We start from the raw sequence: 24,664 nt of genomic DNA, 5'->3' as shown, positions 1-24,664 counted from the left end.
CAGCGTAAATACTCGTAAAAAAATAGGAACATTGTAATTAATAATTCCTTAGAGTAAGGAAACTTGTTACCTATTTGTCTACAGATCAATATCTTAAGTAAAGTCGGTTGTAATTTAATAATAATTAACAGTAACATGATTTTAATAATAATAAGATAGCAATCACGTTGATGGTGACAGACAATTTACGAGATTAAATTAACGCTGCATTTAATAACTTTTTTTTTTAAATATAAATTACTGAGATTAAAATCTCAATATACATATTATATTGCATTATATAAGTTGATCTGCATATTTAATTAGTTATTTATTAATATAACCGTAAGATAAAAATGTAAAACCAATATCTAATTACAAGTGTGTGTAATTGAGTAGAATTAAATTTAAAGATAAACTTTTTTTATTGACCGCACAATTGACGCGATTTTTCAATTGACTGCTCAGCGCAACCGGTTTTTTCCATCATACACATTTAACGATTCAATTCTGCGATAAAGACATACATAACAAACAACGAGATCGATAAAAGGCAACAAAAAATCTAGATCGAGGCTTTCCATAAAATGTTATCGAGGCAATCAATTACTTTTTTTATTCTTCTTATAAAACAAATTAAGTACAGTCAATGTATAATTCTCAGTCTTCTAAATAATCACTAACTCAAATTTATTTTTTACGCTTACTCTTCAAATTCTCCGCGATATTTTTCTTCCCGTTGAATTTTTCCATTGCTCGCGTGTAAGATCCGGTGCAAACTTTTCCCCATATTTTTTTTTCCTCACCAATCTTTTTCTCCTTTTCTTCACTTTTATCCTTCTCTAATCTCAATTTAGTTTTATCTTCGTCACAAGATTTATTGAATTCATCTGTAACTATAATTTTAGTAATTGAAGTTCTTTTTCTCAATTTTTCTATATTTTTTTGCGCGTCTTTATTACCATCCATCTTTAAAATATCTTTTAAATTAACAGAACTGTCTCTCTTAACCTTCTTTTTTTCTTCTTCATCCTTCGGGCAAACTAATACCTCGGGATATATATAATTTGGCATACGTTCTTTTAAATATGATAAACGTGAATTTTGATATTTATTTTCATTTACTTTTATTTCTTCTTTATTATTTGACTTAATCATTTCTTCTTTACTACTAGACTTAATAATTCCTTCTTTATTAGAAAATGTATTTGTTTCTTCTTTATTGATCGGCTTAATGATTTCTTCTGTAATATTTGATTTAATTATTTCTTCTTTATGAATAGGTTTAATCATTTCTTCTTTACTAATAGATTTATTAATTCCTTCTTTATTACTAGATTTATTAATTTCTTCTTTCTTAATCGGCTTAATAATATCTTCTTTATTAGAAGATTCACTAGTTTCTTCTTTATGAATCGGCTTAATGATTTCTTCTTTATTAACCAGCTTAATGATTCCTTCTTTATTACTAGACTTAATAATTTCTTCCCTACTCCTAGATTTAATAATTCCTCCTATATCAAAAGATTTACCATCATCTTCCTTGTGACTAACTTTAGTCATATCTTCTCTAGCAAAAGATTTCCTTTCTTCTTTACCACCATCTCGAATAATCTCGCTCTCCTTACTCAACATAGAATTAGCAACATTAACACACTGTTTATACTTCTCATTAATAACAACATTTCTCTCAAACCTCTCCTCAATCCCCTCTTCAAACAACTCCGTCCACCCGCTCTTGTTTTCCCCCTCCGCATCCTTTCCTCTATCACTAACCAAATCATCTTCATCTTCATTCCCCGAGTCATTGTCCAAATCCTTAATCAACCCTTCATTCTTCTCATTTCGTTTCCTCAGTTCCTCCCAATTTTTTCTAGGTTTGTAACTAGTATTTCTCCTGACAATCCCTCGCTCCTGAATATTAATATCCGGAATAAACAACCTGAGCGCTTTAGGCCCAGTCGGAAAATTAACCTCATTGACCCTCTTTTCAGTCATTATCGCCTCCAAACTAGACTTAGAAGCAACTTCCTGATGCTTATTAAACGCACTGACCAATTGCGCGACCGTGTATTTCGGCTCATCATTCTCCGACTCTGAAGGTTCATCAAAATGTTTATCATCCGAATTACCAGAATTATTAGAGTGAGAAGAAATGTCTGAATTCTGCCTAACACTCTGCTTAATTCGCTGATCAATCTCATCAGAGTCTTCCGTCAACGTATCAGACTCCACAGACTGCAAACTGTCCAAGTTTTCTTCAGACTCATCAAGTTTCTTCTCTTCCTTCAACTCCTGATGGGTCGGTTCGCTTTCCGAGGAGATAATTGGGGGATTTTCGTCTTTTGTCTCAAAATCCTGGTCGCAAGATGTCAGAACATTACCGGCGCTCTCGCAGCGCTCCAAAGCGCGGGAAGAAAACCTGGAATTCAAAAATTTAGGAGTATTTTTACTGTTATCTTTCTTAGTGGTTTTTCTGATCGACTCCAGGCTGTGATAAATATCGAGGACACCCTGAGACTTCGACAGACACTTAAGTCCGTAGAGTTTTTCCCGTGACCGGCTTCCAAACAGAGGATTCATCATAAACTCCTTTTGATGCGGCGAGCGAATCGTCAAACACGCTTGGGACTGGATTTGGTTTAGACTTCGCATTCTTGAGAGCAAACCACGACGATTTGCATGGTTCAAGTTAGCTTGAGAACGACTTTGTACTTGGTTGAGTAGTCCGAGGGTTTGCTCGGCATTCAGAAGGTAATTTTGACTAGTTGCTAGGCTGGCTTGGGAGTTTAAGCTTGTTTGGGAAGTCGCCAGGCTTAGTGAAGAGTCCAAAGAAGTCTGCGAATCTCCGGATGCTGGATGATTGTAACACTGGCTGTTGATGAGATTTACGCTGGTAGTCATGTGGAGACACATTTCACTCTGACTGAGTCCGTCAGCCAGCTGACCTTGGTGGTCGCTCAGACTAGCTTGACTTGATGTTAATGTTGATGGGTGCTGCTGATTCATCAGAGCTACGCGTCGCAAGTTCTCCCTGCTGACGACGCGTTCTAGTAATACTTCCCGGGACTTTGATAAGTACCTGCGGAGGTGCGGTGAGGCTTGGGTTGGTGCTGCTCGCAGCCAATCGTGGCGCAGACATTGTTTTGCTGACATACGTGCACTGTGAACAAATTACAAAGTTAGAATTTAGAAGCTGTTGGCGCACGAAATTTGTTTGAGATTATACGCAGGTAGAATTTTTGGATTTTCCAAACTTTTTTTTGTATGGAATTAGGTTAGGTTTGATTGAGTGAATTAGTTACTTTGTTTGAGGGTTATGCATTTTTTAGTAGATGGAAAGAAGGGATTTTTGAACCATTTTTTTGAGGAGGATTTTAATTGATTAATATGGAAACTGATATTTACAAAAGTAACTTTAAACAGTATTTACAAGTTCTTTTTTTGGGCAAATAACGACATTCGTAGCTCCTGACGACGATCTCCGGAAAGTTCTCTAACGAAAGGTGAGCACGATATCTTCATTTTTTAAGGGGTTACTTGGGTTTCCTCCGGGAAAAAATAGTCTATTTTCAACAATTTTTTTTTTTAATATAAAAAATGAAATATTTTATTCAAACTTTTTACTGTCTAAAGATACATCTTTAATAAGGGATCACTGAAATTAAAAAAAAAATATTAAAAACTCTGCTTATGTGACGTCATTCCCGGCGAGCCCTCAGAAAAAAGATACGTCCGCGTGGACAGCAGAACTAACAGGATTATTTGAAGTGAAAAAAAAAAAATATGTGCTTTAGTTAAGACTTCAAACTAGGTCTTGAACGAAGGAAAAAAAATGAAAATTGGATTTTTGGCAGAGGTCTTTACAAAAAAATTAAAAATTTGGCTCAAATTTCGCGGCATTTTTTTTTTTAAATAGTTGTAATTGAAAAAAAAAAATTCTTCGTTCCAGACCTTGCAAATTATATCTAGAAAGCCTGTCTAAAATTTCATCAAGATCGATTGAGTAGTTTTCGAGAAATCTTGACCACCATCTTTGAAAACATAGTTTTGAGAAAAACGCGTTTAAAGTTTTGGGTGACAATACAACAGCGCCTTGAGTGTAACTTTTTAAAACTGTATCTCCGAAACTATTATTCTATTATTCGAATCAATTTGAAACTTTAGGACAATATTCTAGAGATGTTGTAGAATTTAATGAAACATTTAAAAAAATCGATTTTTTGAAACCGTGAAACCCATGTAACTCCTTAATCGAAATTCAAAAATCCAACAAAATCACGGTAATATAAGATATTATCTGGTGATCATCAAATGATCAAAGTCATTCAGAATCCTCAAATCAAAAAATAAAGAATAATAGATTCTGTTTTTGTCAAAACCAATAAGAAATTATCAAATCTTGAAAATCTAGGTTAAATACTAAAGATACGTTGAAATTATGATACCTTTCTTTAGGAAATTTCATTTTCTACCAAAAAAGTTCTCATGGATTTCCATTTATCTCTTATTATTTAGCTGGAATTTCAATTTCAAATTTGATTCAAATTATCTCGGATTAGATCGCGTGTTTAAAAAGTGAAAAAATTTTAATACTGAAGATACAAAAAAATCTTATAATACTTTTATTGTAAGAAATTTTATATTCGACACAAATGGTTCTTATTAGTTTTCCCGTATCTCTCATCTTTCAGTCAGAATTTGAACTCAAACTGCACGCAAAAAAAAAAATTGGGGCTGCCACATCATTTTCATGTGACTGCCACACGATTTTCCTATGGCAGCCACATGATTTTTTCATGTGGCTACTACATGATTTTCATGTGGCGGTTACATGATTTTCCTGTGGCAGTCACATGATTTTTTCATGTGGCTGCCATATGATTTTCATGTGACAGCAACATGATTTTCATGTGACAGGCAATACTATAATAACAGTTAAAACAACAAAAATAATAATTATCATGATAATAATAATAATCTAAATTATTAAAAGAATAAGAAAAATTTTGTGGCCAGTATATTTTTATGATAAAATGAGTTTTTATGGTTAAATTTCGTACCATTAGAAAGGTCTTGACCCGGAGTTGTGCCTTTTCAAGGTTTCATATCATTCTCACTAATAGTCAATTTACTATGATAAGAATTAAAGTCGAAAATGCTCTATCTCTAAATACTTAATTAAAAAATGACCTTGCATCTTGTGAACTATTGCCATTTTTAAAGATATAAGCTCATCCCGACATTACACTTATCGAGACCTTTCATTTGAGTACCCACATCAACTTTTCATATATTTATATATATTATATATACATGTATATATGAAAAATATATCAAAATGCATGTGGGTACTCAAATGAAAGCTCTTGATGAGTGTAACATCGGGGAGAGCTTATATCTTAAAAAATGTCAATAATTAAGTACCGACATTGCTATCTTGTCAACTAATGATATTTTTAAAGATATAAGCTCTTCCCGATGTTACACTCATCAAGAGCTTTCATTTGAGTACCCACATGCATTTTGATATATTTTTCATATATACATATATATAATATACATAAATATATGAAAAAATTGATGTGGGTGCTCAAATGAAAGGTCTCGATGAGTATAACATCGGGATGAGCTTATATCGTTAAAAATGTCAATAGTTCACGAGATACGAGGTCATTTCTCAATTAGTGATATTTTTAAAGATGTAAGCTCTTCCCGATGTTACACTCATCAAGAGCTTTCATTTGAGAACCCACATGCATTTTGATATTTTTTTTATACATACATATATATAATATATATAAATATATGAAAAGTTGATGTGGGTACTCAAATGAAAGGTGTCGATGAGTGTAATGTCAGGATGAGCTTATATCTTTAAAAATGGCAATAGTTCACCAGATGCAAGGTCATTTCTTAATTATGTATCTAGAGATAGAGCATTTTCGCATGCAGCCTTAATTCTTATCATAATAAATTGACTATTAGTGAGAATGATATGAAACCTTGAAAAGGCACAACTCCAGATCAAGACCTTTCTAATGATACCAAGTTTAACCATAAAAACCCATTTTATCATCAAAATTTACTGACCACAAAATTTTTCTTATTCTCTTAATAATATCGATTATTATCATTGTTATCATCATGATAATTATTATTGTTGTTTTAACTATTATTATAGTATTGCCTGCCACATGAAAATCATGTTGCTGTCACATGAAAATCATGTGGCAACCACATGAAAAAATCATGTGGCTGCCACAGGAAAATCATGTAGCAGCCACATGAAAATCATGTAGTAGCCACATGAAAAAATGATGTGGCAGTCACATGAAAATCATGTGGCAGCCCCAATTTTTTTTTTTTCGTGTGATATCTTCAGTTTTAATCATTGAAATTCAATAAACCAAAAAAATTTTCTGTTACAATAAATTATTATTTGGTGATTAATTAAAAAAATTACGGAAATATTAATCCTTGAATTTATTACTGAAAAATATAATTAAGAGAAAACTAGTTCTTGGTTTTACCGCCAGGTGGCGACTGTCTCTCGCTTATAGAATTTTTTTTTAGAGTATAGATAAGGCCAGACTGATATCTTTAGCTTGAGTCGTCAGAATTTAACAATTTAAATATTCCAGTGAAAAATATAAAAGAAAAATTAATTTTTTTCTATTTCTAAGTGCGTATTATCTCTTAAAAGTTTTTGACTGATTACTTTATTAACTAATTCATAAATATTAAGAAGAAATACCTAGGGTCAAGCACGAGAAGCTTGGCAACAAAGTCTTTCGCCTGTGTAGAAACATCCTCAAACAATTCTTCAGGAAAATCAACTTCTCCCAATGAAATATTCTGGAAAGTTTCTTGGTCAGTTTCTCCACCGAAGGGAGAAAACCCCGTCAATAATACATACGTTGTCACTCCAAGGGACCACATGTCTGCTGCCAGGGTTATCGGTTCGTAGTGCAGGATTTCTGGCGCTAAATAATTTTTCAAATAAGTACTTGTCAATATAAAATTATTTAATTTCTCATAATTCAATAAATTAACGAATTCATTAAAAGGTCATTCTGGTTTGTAATTTTCAAAAAAAAAATTTTTTGTTACATTTTTTAAAAGTACATATATCTAAAAGTATTGTGTTAAAAAATTATTTGACCACTGTAACTATATTATTTTACGATGTTTATGTGGATCTTGTATGGTGTCGATATCACTGATTGACTTTAAGTAAATTTTTTTTTTTTAATTAAAAAAACTTTAAACATGTTAATCTTAATGTAAGTTAAATCAAATATTCTATACAGAAAAAAATGTATTTAAATCAAGTAAATAATTTTGAAGAACTTAATCTTCTTGATTTGAGTAGAAAAATTCTCAAACTAAGAAATTTTTCTTGGTTTAAGTAAATTTTACTTGATTTAAGAATTTTTCGTCTTGATTCAAGACAATGAAACTTTTTAAAATTATTTTTTTGGTTCAAGAATTTTTTACTTGATTCAAGTTAATTTTTTTTTTTTTTTCAGTATACTTAGTAGGGTAAAAGACCCCATTAGTGGTGGGGACCCCATTACTGACACTTTCTTTGATTTTAGTAATTATTCAATTGATGAAATCATTAATTTCAATAATGATTATTTTTTTAATCTTTAAGACCTTTAGATCAAAAAAATTTTTAATTTTTATTCCAAGTAGAACATTTTTTCATTGATAGAAAAAGTGCCACTAATAGGGGTTAAAGGTGTCACCAATGGGGTCTTTTACCTTAGTAGCGATTGCATCAGCTACAACCAAATTAAAATTTTTACTATTTTTTTAGGACTCAAAACTGTAAAAAAGCCTTATTTTTCAGTTTTTTTTTTTTTAAATGTCCGTCATTTTGTTATTTATTAATAAATATTAATCTCCGTCGCTAGTGCAATAACTAATCATATATTGAAGGTAAATAATTTTGTTTTTTGTGTTTCAAATGAGCCATTATCAAGTTATCATGCACTGATAGAAGGATTTATTTGTATTAAAAAATATTTGTTAATAGTTAACAAATCATTTATTAGAGACTACTTTTTAGTATTAAACAAATATTTCTTAGTATTTAAAATGATTTTTTTGTATTTAATAAATCTGATATTCATTTATTAAATATTAATAAATCTTTTTAAATACTAAGAAATATTTGTTAAGGACTAAAAAGTGGTCTCTAATGAATGACTTGTTAAATATTAACAAATATTTTTAACTATAAACAAATCCTTCTATCAGTGTGTACGTCAGCGACATACCAATTTTCAGAGGAGCTCCGTTTACCCGTTGTTTATTCATATAAAAAATATAAAAAAAAATAAATTTAGATATTTATTGTGTTATTCAAGAGTGGATTTGTTGAGCTGGATAATTTAATATTAATATTTATGATAGTTAATGCGTAAAAAAAATCATGAATATTTGCTTTTTTTCGAACACCAGTACTAGAATGACCCCCTAAAATAACTAAAATCAAGAAACATTAAAAAATTTTTTAAATTTTATTAACTACATTATAATAAAAAAAAAATTTTTTAAGAATTCAAATTTGTAATTTTTTTTTTTTTAATTTCTTCTTATTTAATTTTTTTTATAATAATTTGGTAATTATACAAATCTTTAAGATTTTTCAACGTCTGTTAATTTAAATTATATTAATTAATTATTATATTGTTAATGAAACTTACCAACATAATCAGGTGTACCAAGGATCTCCCTTACCTCAGTGCCTTCAAGAACAACGCGAGAGATTTCAAAGTCGCATAGCTTAACATCGCACTCAGGAAAGCTTCCCATCATCACCAAATTTTGAGGCTAGAAAACAGTAATTGTTAATTAATATTTGATTGATGATAAATGATAACAAAGACAGATGGGAGTAAGTAATAAGTCATTGACTTTCCAATAAGTTTCTGACACAATATTATATTATATAAAGTAAAAAAGGTTTATAAATATAAATATAAATATAAATATAAATAAAAGTGGTCAGTACGGGTTTTTTTTTAGTCTTGAACGTGGGAATTTACTGGTTTTGCCCTCGAGACTCGATCAAGACGATTGAGTGGTTACCGTCGTAACTGCCTATTGACAACGCCTTTATTATTATTATTATAATAATAATTATTATTATTTTTAAGTGAATAAAAATAATTATTATTGTTAATTTAATTTCTTCTTAAATTTAAAAATTAAAAATGTTTACTTCTACATTTATTAATATCGGAAAAATAAAAAATTGAAATTTGAAGAAATATAAAATAAAATTTTTCACTAAAAAATTTAACTTGAAAAATGTCTTAGTACGAAGTAAAGTCTTTATTGACTAAATAATGATAGACAGGGTTCAATTCCTGGCGATATTCAAAAATAAATGTTCTATTTTTTTTTATTCAACAAATTATTAACAATTATTATAATAATGTTAATAATAATGAAGAAGCTAACTTTTAATACAAAGTTATTACGCTTTCCCAGCTCTTAATTTTTAGTGGTTATTTTTTGCTATAATACGAATAAAAGTAATTGTAAAAATGTAGCAAATGATTCACCGAGACCCGGGGGAGAACTAAATAGGGTGTGGTCAACGATCTACTCGCATTTAAATCAGAGAAAACGCTTTTATGCCCACTATTATGTACTATTAAGATTGTACAACTTGATTTTATATGTTACGATTTAAATATAAAAATTTGATGTCTGTTATAAATGTTGTACACAGGCTTTTTATTTTGTGATAAGTTGTAAGTATATAAATAAAAAATTGTAAAAAGAAGAAATGATGATAGTTTGTTATTATTCATTTAATTTCATGTTTTGTATAAAGATGTTTTCTTATAGAGAATAATATAATAAATGTTATTAATTTTTATGAAGAATTTTAGCTTTACAATTTTTAAAAACATTTTATTTTAAATATTATTTGTAGTAAAAGAAGATCATAAGAAAAATAACAAATTTTTATGAAGACTTATAAGGAAAACAATTTTTACAAAAATTCGAAATTAAATATAATTTTAAATGAAAATTAATTTTAATTGAAATTTTAAAATAGCAAAGAAAATTAAAAATATTTAATAAATTTTTATGAAGTCTGAATAGAAAATTTTGAAAAAATTTTAAACTAAATGTAATTCATAATTAAAAATAATTTAAATTGAAGGTATATGATAAAGAAATAATTTTAAAAAATATAATAAGTTTTTATGAAGATTTTCAAGTGAAAAATTTATAATGAAATTTAATTTATAGTTGAAATTAATTTTAATTAAAGTTATATAATAGAGAAGAATCGCAAAAAATTTCATAAATTCTTATGAAAACTTTGAAGTGAAAAGTTTTAAAAAAAACTTCAAATTGAATGTAATTTACAAATAAAATTGATTTTAATTGAAGTTATATAACAGAGAAGAAGAATATAAAAATTATAATAAATTTTTATAAAGACATCTGAATGAAAAATTTTGAAAAAACTTGAGATTAATTAAGAGATATATTCAGTAAGAATAATTAAATGTTTATTGTAACCATATTTAGTTATAAATTTATTTATAGCAATAAGATTTATATAAAAGATCAAAGGAAGATCCGTCAGGGATTTATAATGAAACAGAAACAGAAACAGAACCGATTGATGTTGCTGGTGTTGTCTGTTGCTTATTTGTCGAGATAAAACGGTAATCGGTCTTAACCAAAATGGGTATCACGTCGAAGTATATATATATATTTTAATGTTGGAGATGTAATGGTGATTATGTTTTTTGTAGCAGCAGCAGAGCAGGTTAAACTTGCAGAAGCAGCATTGCCAATGACGATGTGGAACTTACAAGTTAAGTGTGACTTGTAACCCCAGGCTTACCATAAATCGTATATGGTGTCCTGTGTCACTAACTTAATGTACTATATATTCAGTAATCGTTCGACATACTGTCCTATTAAATTTTATTTTCATTTATTTTTCGACTCATATTTAGTTCATCGATCAATCATATTGACGCATTCGTTTGTTTATTAATTTGATGAGCTTTAGGGCCAGTTTTTCAATCCGGGATAAAATTTTGTCCGAGATAAAAGTACCGCCAATAAAATAAAAAAAAATAAATAAATAATTCAGCGACGTGATATTGCTCTCAATTAGTCCTCCATGAATTTGGTCGTTTATTTAAATAAAAATAAATAAATAGATAATAAAAATAATAATAACCTCTTATTGTGTCATTTAAATTATTTTAAATTAATTAACACAATTATAAATTAATAATATATATGTCAAAGGCAAGATATGAACTCGAAGGGCTCAAAAGCATAGAACAGCTTACCTCTTTGAGCTCATAAAACTCAAAATAATACATAAATTGTAATTTGGAGCTTGAAGAGCTCAACAACATTAGCAACAACAAGTGCAATTTCAAGCGCTTAAGTATGAAATTAGCGGGAAGTTACAGGGATCTCCTTCCGGGTCATCCGTTTTCCTAATTTTTATTTTATTTATTTACAATCAGGAAGTTGTCACAGTTGGAGGTGAATATTTCTGTGACATGTGGCTAGTGTTTATTTATTTTAATTCAAAATAAGTGACTGAATTCAAGGAGAATTACTCGTAAGCAATATCACTGTGCTGAATTATTTATTTTTTTATCATAATGGCAGTACTTTTATCTCGGATAAAATTTTATCCCGGATTGAAAAACTGGCCCTTAATTAATTAATATTTCTTCAACATTTAAAAAATGCATTATAAAGTTGATAGATATCTTCAATAGAATCTAAAAATTTTAATATTCTAAATAATGTCAAGGACATTATTCAACGTGCAATAAATCAACAGTAATCCACGTAGATTGTCCGAAAGAATTTTTAAAAAATTGAGGAAGAAATAAGAATTTCTTCTTTAGTTAAACGAGGTAAATAATTTCCTTAATCAAAACCTCAACTCAGACAAAAAATTAGAACTAAAAATAATTAAAGGGTTATACGCACCTAGAATGTTTGAAAACTCAATTTTTCTTAATTTTATTTTTGTAATGTAGATATATTTAAGTATATTAATATACACAGAAAATTTGATGTCAATCGGACTTTTATGTTCAAAATTAAGTCACGAAAGTAAAAAATTTGGAAACTAGATACTTTATCAATAAACTCGATTTCAATCGAAATTTAAGGACTTTTAGATCAAAAACGGAAAATAATTCGATCAAGTGACTATTACTTCGAATTTAAAAGATTTCTATCATAAAACAATCGGTCAAAAGCCGCGTGATGGTCTAAAAGACTCAAGAAAATTCCTGGCTTTACATATACTCTGGAAAAACTTTTCTTCTAGCGGCGATAACCAAGAATTTGTATTTTTTCCACTAGAGCCTCTTCTTAAAACTGAAGATATTAGTTAGAGTTCTAATTCTGGCTGAAAGATTAGACATACAGGAAAACTAATAAGGACCATTTTTATAGAAAATAAAATTTCCTACAATAATGGTATCTTTTAATTTTTTTGTATCTTGAGTATTTAGACCACACAGAAAGAAAAATTTCATGACTGGAGAACAAAATTCTTGGCTCAAGAGAATTTTCGGGTGCCTGAAGGAAGACCGAAGTTGTGTTGGCTGAAGTAAAAATTTTTCTTGAAATTCTATTCTTGGTGGAAGTCATTTTTTCTTCATTCAAATTATCATAAATACTTGATACAATAAATTTTTATATTTGATCAAGATTTTTAAATACTTTAGGGAAGCAGTGCCACCTATTTCAGCTGAGAAAAAAATTTTCTCACCTTGAGAAAATTTACTTCTATCAAGAACGAAATTTTTTGGAGCAAGAGGCTGAATTTTCTCAAAACAAGAAGATTTTCTTGATTTAAATAAATTTTATTGGATCAAGATACGTATTTCTTAAAGCAAGAGAATCAATTTTGTTGGAATAAGTAAAATTTCTTGTGTCAAAAAAAAAATTTTTTTCCGCTCAAGAAAATAATTAGGAAGAAAAATATTTTCTTGGCTCAAGTGAACCTTTTTTTCTGTGCATAATTTAGATTTCAAAGTTTCTAAATACGTGAACTACTCTGAGACGATTGAAATCAAATTTGAAATTGAAATTTGAGCTAAATGATAAGAAATAGATGAAAATTGATAAGGGCTTTTTTGGTAGAAAATAAAATTTCCTTCACGAAAGGTTTCTTATGATTTTTGCATCATTTTAGTATTTAACCTAGATTTTTAAGATGATATAATTGCCAATTGATTAAAAAAAATAGAATCTATACTTCTTTTGTTTTTGATTTAATAATTCTCAATGAATATGATTTCTTTCTTCGTTCATCTAAGTGCGTATCAATATTTCTTCACCTGCTAAAAATCATGATACCTTAAAAAACTACAAATTTATTAATTCTTTAATTTTTCACCGGCAATTAATAAAAATAATTGACAAGCAATTACTAAACTAAAAATTAGTCAGAATAATTGTAAATTATAATTAATTAAACTAATGAATAAGCTCCTTTGTCTTCAGTAAGGTTCTGTAAATGGAAATAGAATTTGTTTCCCTCGTTATCGCAGAATCGCGTCCGCGTCGTCACTCTTTAACTTGTTTTTAATTTTTTAAACTAAAAGCATGCTCACAAAAAATAAGAAATAAACAAAGCGAGCCACAATGAATAAGAACATTAAACAGTAAACAGTAACCAGTAAAGAGTCCGGGTGGTAATTAAATTCTATGTTACTTTAAAAGCCACCACGCACAGTATGGTCGCTCAGCAAGACAACAACCTATCCTTGATTGTTGGATCTGAGTCGTAAAATCAAAATACAAACACGGAAATTAATAACCCGTCTTTTTAATGTCCCAGTAAATAACTAAGTGAGCTTGATATCGAGATATGTATTATTAATATAATATTTTTTTTAATTCGCTGACAAAGAAAAGACACCGTCGTATTATTTTTATAAAGTAAAAAATAATTAGATAAATTATTATTATTTTTAACAAACTGGTTTCTGTTGTCAACAGTTATCGTCAAATTAAAAATTATTATTATTGTTGTTATTTTAAATATAGATTCAAAATTATCAATCATCTATAATATAACAAAGAAATCTATAGAATATTAAAAAAAAAAAAAACAATTATTGATTTAATCTTTTTTCGATTTCGCGGTTTTTCGCAGGTTGATATTTTTAAAGTAATATAGTGATGTAACTAATCAATTTAGAGGGAATTTAATATCCTTTAGGCTCATCTAATTAAACCTTATCATTATTATTTTTGCGGGTGATTTTATTGAAAATAAGGAAGTCGATGTTAATGATAATATAAGCAAAGTGTCTTGTATATTCATATTTAAACACCTTTCTCGTGTGTGGAAGATTGTTTTGAGCTGACCGGATAGGAATGGTCATCGTAAACCTTACACACATTGTATTACCTACTGCGTCTTACCTTGATATCCAGATGGGCGATATTTCTCTCGTGGAGGTAGGCGAGTCCTTCTACAAGCTGTTTTACAAAATGTACTACGTCTCCTTCTAGTGGCACTAAGTCACCGTCTATTAGCGTTTGTAAGTCACCACCTGGTGCACTGAAAAATCAAAAATTCATTTATTCTAACTGTTTCAGTCAAAAATTTTTATTATTATTCTTTATCTTATTTGTTAATCTGTTTTTTACATTAGTCTTGTTTGATTAATTTTTTATAATTTTTTTTACAAAAAATAATTAAATTAGTTATTTGTGTTGATTAATACAGTGACAGAATACTTTTTGGTTAAAAACAGTAAATTTCTTATTAGAGAAAAATTTTTCTGAAGATATTTCTATTTTTAATCTAAAAGTTTTGATGTACACTAAGAGAAAACATTTCTTTTGAAAAAAGTGAGTAATGTTGTAATAAAAAATTAATGTGTTAAAATTTTTAAACAATTTTATTTCTCATGAGAATAAATAAAAATTTTTCTCATTGTAACTTTCTTATTGATAAAAAATTTTCTAGATTTGGGAAAAAACCATTTTGGATGAAAATTCACAAGTTGGCTATCTAAAATTATATTTTTTCCAAATCTAGAAAACTTTCTTTCAACGGGTCACTCAGAAAAATTTTTATTTCTTCAGCTAAAAAATAAAATTGTTTAAAATTTGCAAAAAATTAATTACTTGTGATTACAATGGAATTTTTAAGAAATTTTTTTTTTTAATCGAGTAACTTTTTGTCATTGTAACCATTAAATAAACGATTAACATCATTAATTTATTAATTATCTTTATATTTCTTAGGTAAAACATTCTTCACTAGTTATAGTTAATATCATTGAAATCAAAATTGTATTTGTCAATATATTCTTCTTCATAATTTCTTTAAAATGGTTCTAAATAATAAAAACGCTCAAATAATTTATATTAATCCATAATTTATAATCAAAAGTACTTTAAATTTAGTTTAATATTGTTAACTACTCATTAACTTACAAAATTGAATTATATTTCTTGCACGAATATTCTTCACTAATAGTTACCCTCAATATCATAATATAGTCATTGTTATTGTTATTGTTGAGACATTCTCCTTCCTTACTTTTCTCATTGTTAAAAAACAATAAAAGTGTTCAAATTATTTTCATTAATTCGTATTTTGTTATAAAAAATACCTAAAATTTAGTTAAATATTGATAACATCTCATTAATCCACGAATTTAATTATATTTCTTGTACAAATATTCTTCACTATAGTCATTATTAATATCATTGACATTGTTAATGTTAATTAACATAGTCTTCTTTCTAACTTTTTTGCATTAAAACAATAAAAACGTTTGAATTATGAACATAAATTCTTGTCTTTTTATTAAAAATACCCAAAATCATATTCAATATTGTTAACTACTCATTAATCTACCAAATTTAATTTCATATGAAATCCTTATATGACTATTGTTTTAAATTAATGAAAGCATTTAAATTATCAACATAATTTCTTATTTTTTCTATTAAAAACACTAAAAATGTATTTAAAAATTTTTTATTTCTTATTAGTTCATTAATTTTCATTTCATTTATCGTATTCCAATGATTATTGTCAATATCATTATCATTAGAGCCAGGAAGTTGGCGTTTTTTCTTTATTAAAACTTTAGGTTAAACATATGAATGCTCATTTAAACAACTGCGAAAGTCCTGGCCTTAATTATCATTAAAATTGTCATTGTCAAGATATTCTTCTTCCTAACCTCTTTGCTTTGAGCTATTGTTTCACAACAATGAAAGCGTTCAAATTATCAAGATAAATTCCTAATTTAGAATCAAAAATACCTAAAAGTATATTAAATCTTATTAACTATTGATTAATTCATTAATTTTCAATCCATCTTTCATATAAATATTTTTTACTAGTAATTGTCAATACACAGTCAAGAAATTTGTATTATTGCGTCAAAAAAATTTGTGTTAAATTTACACTTGAATATATTAAATATTTAATTTTTTACAGTGGATATTCTTCTTCCTAACCAGTCCTTGTTTGATCAATGTTTTAAAAGCAATCAAATTATCAACATAAATTCTTATTCAATAATTAAAAATATATAAAATTCAATAAAAAAATTTTAATCATTATTAAATAATTGATAAATAAATAAATAAAAAAAATAAACAACTTACTATTCCATGACTAAAATAATTTCCTTAGGAGTTTCATAAACATCATGGAGACGTACAACACGTGGTGACTGTGAGCAAAGAGACAATAATGCGATTTCATGACGGAGCTCAGCACTACAATCAGTATTGAAGCGTGTTCTTGATGAATACTTCGCAGCATATAAAGTACCGGTTGATATTGATCGGCAACGATAAACTTTTGCCCACTGGCCGCTGCAAAAAATAACAATCATTTTATTTTAAATTACAAAACTAACAATATTAATACTCATAATAATAATAATGATAAATAATGCAGCATGATTGATTGTCGAGTGAGTACATAAATTCAAATATTATTATTTATTTCTTAATATCATATGACTCTCAACTAAAAAACGTTTTATATATTTAAAGGCTTACAAGGTCAGCGCCGCGGCGCCTGACAAGGCTATGGATCATATTTTATTTTATTAAATATTTTTAAATCTTAAATAAAAATATAATTCCCTTCGGATACCGATCGTAATCAATTTATTCAAATTTTTACCCTCGACCTTTAAACTGTAAAAATTAATAATATAATTTTTAATACGGTTTCATTTTTTTAATTTAGGCTTCGAAAATTCACAACAAAATTAATAGCTGATCCATAAAAGGACTTGATTTAAGATTCACGCCTCTCTTCATTGAAGTTTTGTTGCTAATTGATTGTTTTTTTGACTGTCGAGTTCCGGATTAATTTATTAAGCCGGGAATATTTATCGGGTTATTTAATTACTGGGAAGATTAATTGTTTTAAATTAATACGCACTGTCTTCATGGTTGTAAACATTCAAGCTCATTTCAAATTAGTCAAGCGTTTTATCATTTTGATTTAGTTTAATTATTGTAACTTATTATTTTTCAGTTAAAAATTGTTTTTTATTACTAGCAATACTTTTAGATAAATATTTCTAATTTTAGAAATTTTGGGTCTTAATTTGTTGGAAAAAATTGTTTTCACAAAATTTAATATCATTTGATTGGAAAATTACGATTATTGTTTAGTACTTTAATGAAATTTTAAGTTTGACTTAATATTCTGGCTAAAGGATGTACAATATAGAAAAATTGATAGAAACTTTTTTTTTAGAAAATTAAATTTTCTCCTGTCTCTAATATTTAACTGAGACTTGTGAATTTTAAATATGTTAATATGTGATCTAATCAAGTAATTATCAAATTGAATTTTTAAATGAAATTCTGGCTAAATTGTAGAGATACGGAGAAATTGAAAGGGACGATTTTTAAATAAAATTTAATTTTCTACAACAAAAGTTTCTTATTATTTTTTCGTGTCTTCAATATTTGACCCAAAATTTTGATTTGATAATTCATCAACACTCGATCTAATCACGGATTTATAAAATTGAATTTTGAAATAAAATTTTGGGTAAATGATAAAAAATACTGAAAAAATTGCGAGGACCTTTTTTTGCAGAGGGTTAAATTTTCTACAAAAAAGGTTTTTTATAATTTTTTCGTATCTTCAATCCTTAAGTCCTATTTTTAATTTCTAAATTTTTTAGATCGTATTTTTGAATGTTGGAAGAATTTGAATAAAAAAAGTTTCGAATGAAAGTTTAAAATAATTTGAAGAATAAATTTTAGTATTAAGATATTTAAAAAAAATTTTTTAGTGTTTTTTTCAAAACAATTTATTTTTAAAAATTATAAAAAATGTCAGATGTTTCTTAATTTAAGTATCATGAAAAACAAATAATTAACCAGTTATTGAATAATTGAATAAATTAATAACTAATTATTTTTTTTAGATTCTGACCTGTCTCAATTAAAAATGACGTATTTAAATCACGCCAACGCAAATCAAAATACTCTAATTATCATTTATCATCTGGAATATAAATAAATGTCTAATGGACAAATATGACTAGAAGTTGATTAAAATTGTCATACTTCATAGTGATGCTAAACTAATGGGTGAATAAATTTCGAGTTTCCAGACCAGAGGTAAATAATTCTGAAAAAACAACCATTATCATTATCATAAATATTTATTAAACTATTATTAAAATCATAATATTTAGATTTCATTAACATCCTCAGGTCATTGCGTTGGTGGAATTCGATTATTACGAGAACAATGACGTCAACGACCTTAAAAATTTGTTATTGTAACTCCTACACTACTTTTTCATTGTCACTATCTTAGCTAACCGTCAATTATTCGGAGTCACGAATTAATAACAATCAAATATTCTGAAGAAAGTCAAGGACATTATTCAACATACAATAAATCAACGATAATCCACGTGGATTGTCGAAAAGAATTTTAATAAAATTATAGAGGAATAAATAAGAATTTCTTCTTTGATTAAACGAAGTAAATAATTTCCCCAATCAAAACTAATCTTGTCTTATTAAATTGTATTTTCATAAATTTTTCGACTCATATTAAGTTCATCAATCAATCATATTGACAAATCAGTTTGTTTATTAATTTTCTGAGCTTTAGTTAATATTTATTCATCATTTAAAAAATGGCATTATAAAATTGATAGATATCTTTAATAGAAATTAAAAATTTAAATATTCTAAAGAAAGTCAAGGGCATTATTCAACACACTATAAATTTAAGGAAATTCATATAAATTGTCCAAAAGAAATAAAAAAAAAAAAACTTATAAAAGAAAAAATAAAAATTTTTTTTTTGGTTAATCGAGGTAAATAATTTCTTAAATTAAAACCTCAATTCAGACCATAAATCAAAACTAAAAATAATGAAAGAGTTATATTACGCAACACTTAAAATTTTTTTTAAAACTCATTTATTGTTTATTTTATTTTTGTAATGTAGGTACAACATGTGTATATATTTAAGTATAATATACACAGAAAATTTGATGTCAATCGGACTTTAATGTTCAAAATTAAGTCACGGAAGTAAAAAATTTGGAAACTAGCGACTTCAATCAATAAACTCGATTTCAATCGAAATTTAAACACTTTTAGATCAAAATTTATATCAAAATAAGCTTTGTAAATATATAAATTTATATTTACTTTATGTATAATTCTATTAACCCTGTTAATGGCGCAAGCTGTTGGGTTTGTTTTTTTTTTCAATAAAATAAAATAAAATCGGAAAATAATTCGATCAAGTGACTATTACCTCGAATTTATTAAATTTTTATCATAAAACATTCGGTCAAAAGCCGCATGATGGTCTAAAAGACTCCAAAAAAGTCCTGGCTTTACATATACTCTGGAAAAATTTTTCAACTAGCAGCGAAACCAAGAATTTACATTTTTTCCACGAGAGACCCTCTTAAAATTGAAGATATCAGTTCTAATTTTGGCTTCCCTATAATAAAGGTATCTTTCAATTTTTTCGTACCTTGAGTATTCAGACCAGAATTTAAATTTCAAAGTTTCTAAATACGTGAACTACTCTGAGACGATTGAAATCAAATTTTAAATTGAAATTCTGGCTAAATGATAAGAAATAGATGAAAATTGATTAGAACTTTTTTGGTAGAAAATATAATTTCCTACAAGAAAAGTTTCTTATAATTTTTTCATATTTTTAGTATTTAACCCAGATTTTTAAGATAGACTATCTCCAATTGATATGCAAAATAATAATAAGAATAGTTGCCGAAATGAGACGAAAATTTTTCAGTCGTAAAGCTCTTTATGATGCTTCTTATTATAAGTCGTGTAATGAGTCGTACAATTATTCCGAAAAAAAAATTATAAAATTAAACTATAAAAAAAAAACAAACCTCGCAAATGGCTTAGGATCGATTTCATAATGTTCGGCAATAGGTCCAGTCTTGACAACTCTAGCCAGCTGAGTTTCCTGGACCAGCACCAGACCTTCCTTGACATGCTTCTCGCTCCACTGGACCCTGCACCTTCCCCTGCATCTCTCAACTTTTTCTCCCTTGCAATTGCCGTTTAATTTCTTGGGGTCACTTTTAGAGGACAATTTCCGCTGCGCAGGAGATTTCTTCGAAGACATCGTCAGAGTTTCTCAGGTGAATAATCATCAGTTACATAATAATTTAAATCCTTCCTATAAGTCTTATTATAATTAATTAATTACCGCACATTAATTTACGCATCTAACAATTTACACATTGTGATTATCATAATTCATAATAATTAATCATTATTTAGCGGCCTTGACTTAATGATACATTAATTTAATTTGTTTTTTATTAGTACAGAGTATTTAATAAAATACTCGGAAGCTGAGACTTTATCACTACCTCTGTAGACACTTTTCAACAACTTGACACTTAATGTCGGAAACAATTATAATTAATCCACAATTAAAATTTCACATGGTGAAAATCCGAAAAAAAAAAACGTGTTAAAAATGAATAAATATTAATTATCTTCGGCAAAGTGAGCCTCCGCGGTTCCTGATCTCATGACCGCGTATCCGGGATTGCTCAATGTCAATAAAGAAAAAAAAAACAATAAAAAAAGGTAGAAAATGAAAAGAGTTTGAAAGACAGATCGCGAGTAAAGGTTCGCTGGGATCCAAAAGCAGCCGAGTACTGGAGCAAAGATGCTGGATGGTGGATGTGGAAGCGGCTTCTCCATCTCCATACACTCTGTTGGTTTATCTTAAAGCCTTTTATTTCTCCCACTTATTCTTATTCTGTTCTGACTTACTTCTTACTCTGTACTCTGTATTCTGTATTATAATGATAATAATAATAATATCGTGTGTCGTAGTCGTGAGTAGACAACGCTCGGTGCTCCGGTTTGTCATTTTACCCCACTTCCGCGGATACCGTGCCATCACGCTTACTTTTATTTATTCTCCCACTTTGGTCGTAACAGCTAATAAGTATGTCTTGACGGCTACGTAGCTTACTAAACTATTCCAGATTCTGATTCTGATTCTGATTCAGCGCATTTTTTCTTATATTTCTATTTCTATTTATAATATAATGAGTTCGAGTTCGATCTATGTGACGTAGGTGCTAGGTAGTCATGGATTTTTTTTTAGTTATTTTTCTGGAAATCATATTAATCGGGTTTTTATTGGATTTTAGTAATTTGCTTTTCTCGAATGTTTGGAATTATGAATTGTTAATTAATTCTTCAGTGAAGAAATGATTCAGAATGATGATTTGATTTTATAATAAATTAATTTTTGTTATTATTATTATTATTATTTCTTCTTAGATTTAAGAATTAAAAATGTTTACTTTCATATTTATTAATATCATAACTATAATGAATTTTCAATTAATAATTTATAGAAATAATAAAAAATTCAAATTTGAAGAAATAGAAAAATAAATTTTTGGTAAATAAAAATTTACTACGAAAAAAGTGTCTTAACGTGAGGCAAAAGTCTATAAATGCGATCGTGGAAAGACGAGGTTCAATTGTCGGGGATATTAAAGACTCTTCGATTTTTCCCGCTTTGAAAATTGATAAATAATCAAAAGTAGGAAGTTATAAATTTCGGTCCGATTTTGAGAATGCGAGTTTTCATCAGATCTCCACGTTTTGAGATCCTAGGAAGCCGTTGCGACTATTTCCGGCTGGACGTCCGGCCGTATGTGCGTGTGTGTGTATTTATGTATAGGAATAAATTTTGTTGTGCGATATCTTGAGAACGAATCAACCAATCAAGGTGAACGACACGGCATTCGAAAGTGTTCATTGAGACTTCGAGCTGATTAGATTTTGGAGTCAATCGGTCGAGCCGTTTTAAATATATTCAAAAAATAAAAACTAAAAAAAAAATTTTTTTTTTATTTTTTTGAAGTAACTTTCAAAATACTTGACTAATCAACTCCAGTATTCAGAAACCTTTCTTAACTTAGAAAACTGCGTCGAATGTTGCCAAGTAAGTCAAAATCGAACGAGGCGTTCAAAATTTATACCCATTTTAAATTTTCTAAATAACTGTTTTTTTTTTATGTAACTTTTGAATTTTTGAGCTCGAAGAGTTCAAAAATTAACCTTGAGGCAGATTTTCGAGCATTTCAAGCTCAAAAAAAGCGGAAAGTTCCAGGGATGGCCTGTCGGTTAACCATTTTTCAGACTTTTTTAATTAATTTTTTCTTAAATTTAAAATTAAAAAATTTTTAATTTTACAATTTTCAAAATAATAATAATAATTATAATTAATATTTTATAGAAACAATAAAAATTAAAATATTAAAGGATTAGAAAACATAAATTTCTTTAAGAAATTCTCGAAAAGTGTCTTGGCAAGAAGTAAAATTCTGTGAAATCAACCGTTCCTTTTTTTTCCTACAAATTATTTTTTTTTTTTCTTTACAAATACAACAACTCAAGCAGCACAAATTTTTTTTTGTTAATGTTTTGTTGAATTTAAGTTGACGATTATTAATTTTTTAACTTCTTCTTAAGTGAAATCTACCAAAAAGTCAACATTTTTTTTTGTGACGCTTGGGAAATTGCTTTATTTTTTAATTCATTTCTTAAATTTGAAAATTTTTACTTTTACTTACATTAATATCATAATTATAATTAATTTTTTCTCATGATTCATTAGAACGATAAAAATAAATAGAGTATAAAATTAAAGTTCTAGTAAAGAATGATTATTCAATTAAAAAGTATCGTGGCGTGAGATAAAGTTAATTAAATTATGAATTTAATAAAATTCATTACATCTAAATATGTGAGGTCGGGGTTCAATTCCCGGCTATTTTAAAGAAGAACTTTTTTATTTTCTTCCAAATTATTATTAAACATTTTTTACTGAAATTTTTGATAACTAGTCTTTACTCAATTAATTAAAAATTCTAAATAAAATTATTACATTAAATTTGTTCGATAAGATTTAATGTCCGTAGTTGAAAATGTAATTTTTATCACTATTGATGAATCCCTGATTGTTTTTTTCAGAACATTTTTATGAACATTCGATTGAATCGAGCGGAACAAAGAAAGTGTTTGGTGCCAAGTAAACAAAGAAACGTCTCGAATCAGGATGTTAAAATTTATTTATTTTATTGGACTTACTCGGACCATCTGATTTTATGGGGCTTTAATATACAAGGAAACGATAAGCCGGTAAATTGCAAGATTCGAGAATAAGTTAATATGTTAATGAACGTATTTACGTCCTATTGAATCTCTGTTAATGTTGAGTAAGCTTTTTATTTTTTATTTTCTTCCCTTTATGCTTATTTTTAGTTCTGTCCGAGTATTTCCTTCTGCGATTGTATCATTTCCCAGAAATTTTATCTCCTTACGTTTTTACCTTTAATGACTGTAATAATTATAATTCAATCAATTTTATGATAAATTTTTTACGTCAATTATAATATCCAATAATTTAAATACTTAAAAACTGTTAAAAATTTTTTTTATTTCACATCTTAAGTTTCAATTTATAGATTTTTAATATTTCTTCTTTGATTTATTCGAAAAAATTTAACAATTATGAAATTAATTAATTTTTTTAAAGTAGTGAAAAATAGTTTTAAAATGTCCTTGAAAAAATACAGCACTACAAAAGACGATGACCGGCCTTCGAAACTATTTTGCAAGCCTCCTTATTTTCATTTGTTGTTTTATTTATTTTCACACAGTGACCTTACATCCAGCTTTCTTAATTCCTCCTCCACTCAAGTACCCCCGTAATGCAATATATATACATATATAAAGTTACCAGAGACAATTTAAATGTGCAAATGGATTTTATTATTATTATTTATTTATTTATACACAGATCTTCCGTGTCAACTGCAAATGAACCACATCCCAAGATTGCTCCCATGGCAAATCGCATGACTGAAATTGCTGAAATTGAACAACAATTCTCGGACCATGGACATCCGATATTCCGGATGTCCATTTAATTATAATAAAATACAATAAATAATAAATTCTGGGATAATATATAATATATAGACGGGTGTCGTATTATATGTGAGTGATTTATTATAAATTTATGCCGCTATTAAACTTACCCGAGGTTAAAGAGAGTTAAGTCAAAACTCTTCGGCGGCTATTAACC

At 27.8% G+C, this 24,664-nt stretch overlaps 1 protein-coding gene and 1 long non-coding RNA gene across 3 annotated transcripts; one reads left to right on the top strand and one right to left on the bottom strand.

Moving 5' to 3' along the window:
* Positions 1–562: 562 nt before the first annotated feature.
* Positions 563–21,288, bottom strand: LOC123270348 (probable serine/threonine-protein kinase MARK-A). Of its 2 annotated transcripts, XM_044736347.1 has the most exons (7): positions 20,424–21,288; positions 16,657–16,869; positions 14,446–14,584; positions 8,697–8,823; positions 6,737–6,965; positions 1,302–3,142; positions 563–1,247 (listed from the first exon to the last, which is right to left on the bottom strand). In XM_044736347.1, exons 1-7 carry the CDS (start codon positions 20,660–20,662, stop codon positions 670–672), a joined length of 3,366 nt encoding a protein of 1,121 aa, XP_044592282.1. In that variant the 5' UTR covers positions 20,663–21,288; the 3' UTR covers positions 563–669. The 2 variants fall into 2 exon arrangements, with proteins under 2 accessions (XP_044592282.1, XP_044592281.1); XM_044736346.1 differs by having other exon boundaries at positions 563–3,142; positions 20,424–21,287.
* A 1,092-nt stretch (positions 21,289–22,380) lies between these two features.
* On the top strand, positions 22,381–24,664 carry LOC123270742. The gene is made up of 3 exons (XR_006510690.1): positions 22,381–22,516; positions 23,548–23,792; positions 24,377–24,664. It is a non-coding gene; the product is annotated as an uncharacterized LOC123270742 (long non-coding RNA).

The sequence above is a fragment of the Cotesia glomerata genome, linkage group LG8 (genome assembly GCF_020080835.1).
Source record: "Cotesia glomerata isolate CgM1 linkage group LG8, MPM_Cglom_v2.3, whole genome shotgun sequence".
Lineage (NCBI taxonomy): Eukaryota > Metazoa > Arthropoda > Insecta > Hymenoptera > Braconidae > Cotesia > Cotesia glomerata.
Note: the sequence above shows the minus strand (reverse complement) of the source record. Positions and strands in the feature narration are given on the sequence as shown.

Excerpts from the sequence above, each read along its gene's own strand:
- LOC123270348 (XM_044736346.1), bottom strand. The coding sequence starts at position 20,662 with ATGTCTTCGAAGAAATCTCCTGCGCAGCGGAAATTGTCCTCTAAAAGT. Across the intron at positions 14,585-16,656 it reads ATTATTTTAGTCATGGAATA|TGCACCAGGTGGTGACTTAC; the intron begins GTAAGTTGTTTA and ends TTGATTTTTCAG. Across the intron at positions 8,824-14,445 it reads TCGCCCATCTGGATATCAAG|CCTCAAAATTTGGTGATGAT; the intron begins GTAAGACGCAGT and ends ACTGTTTTCTAG.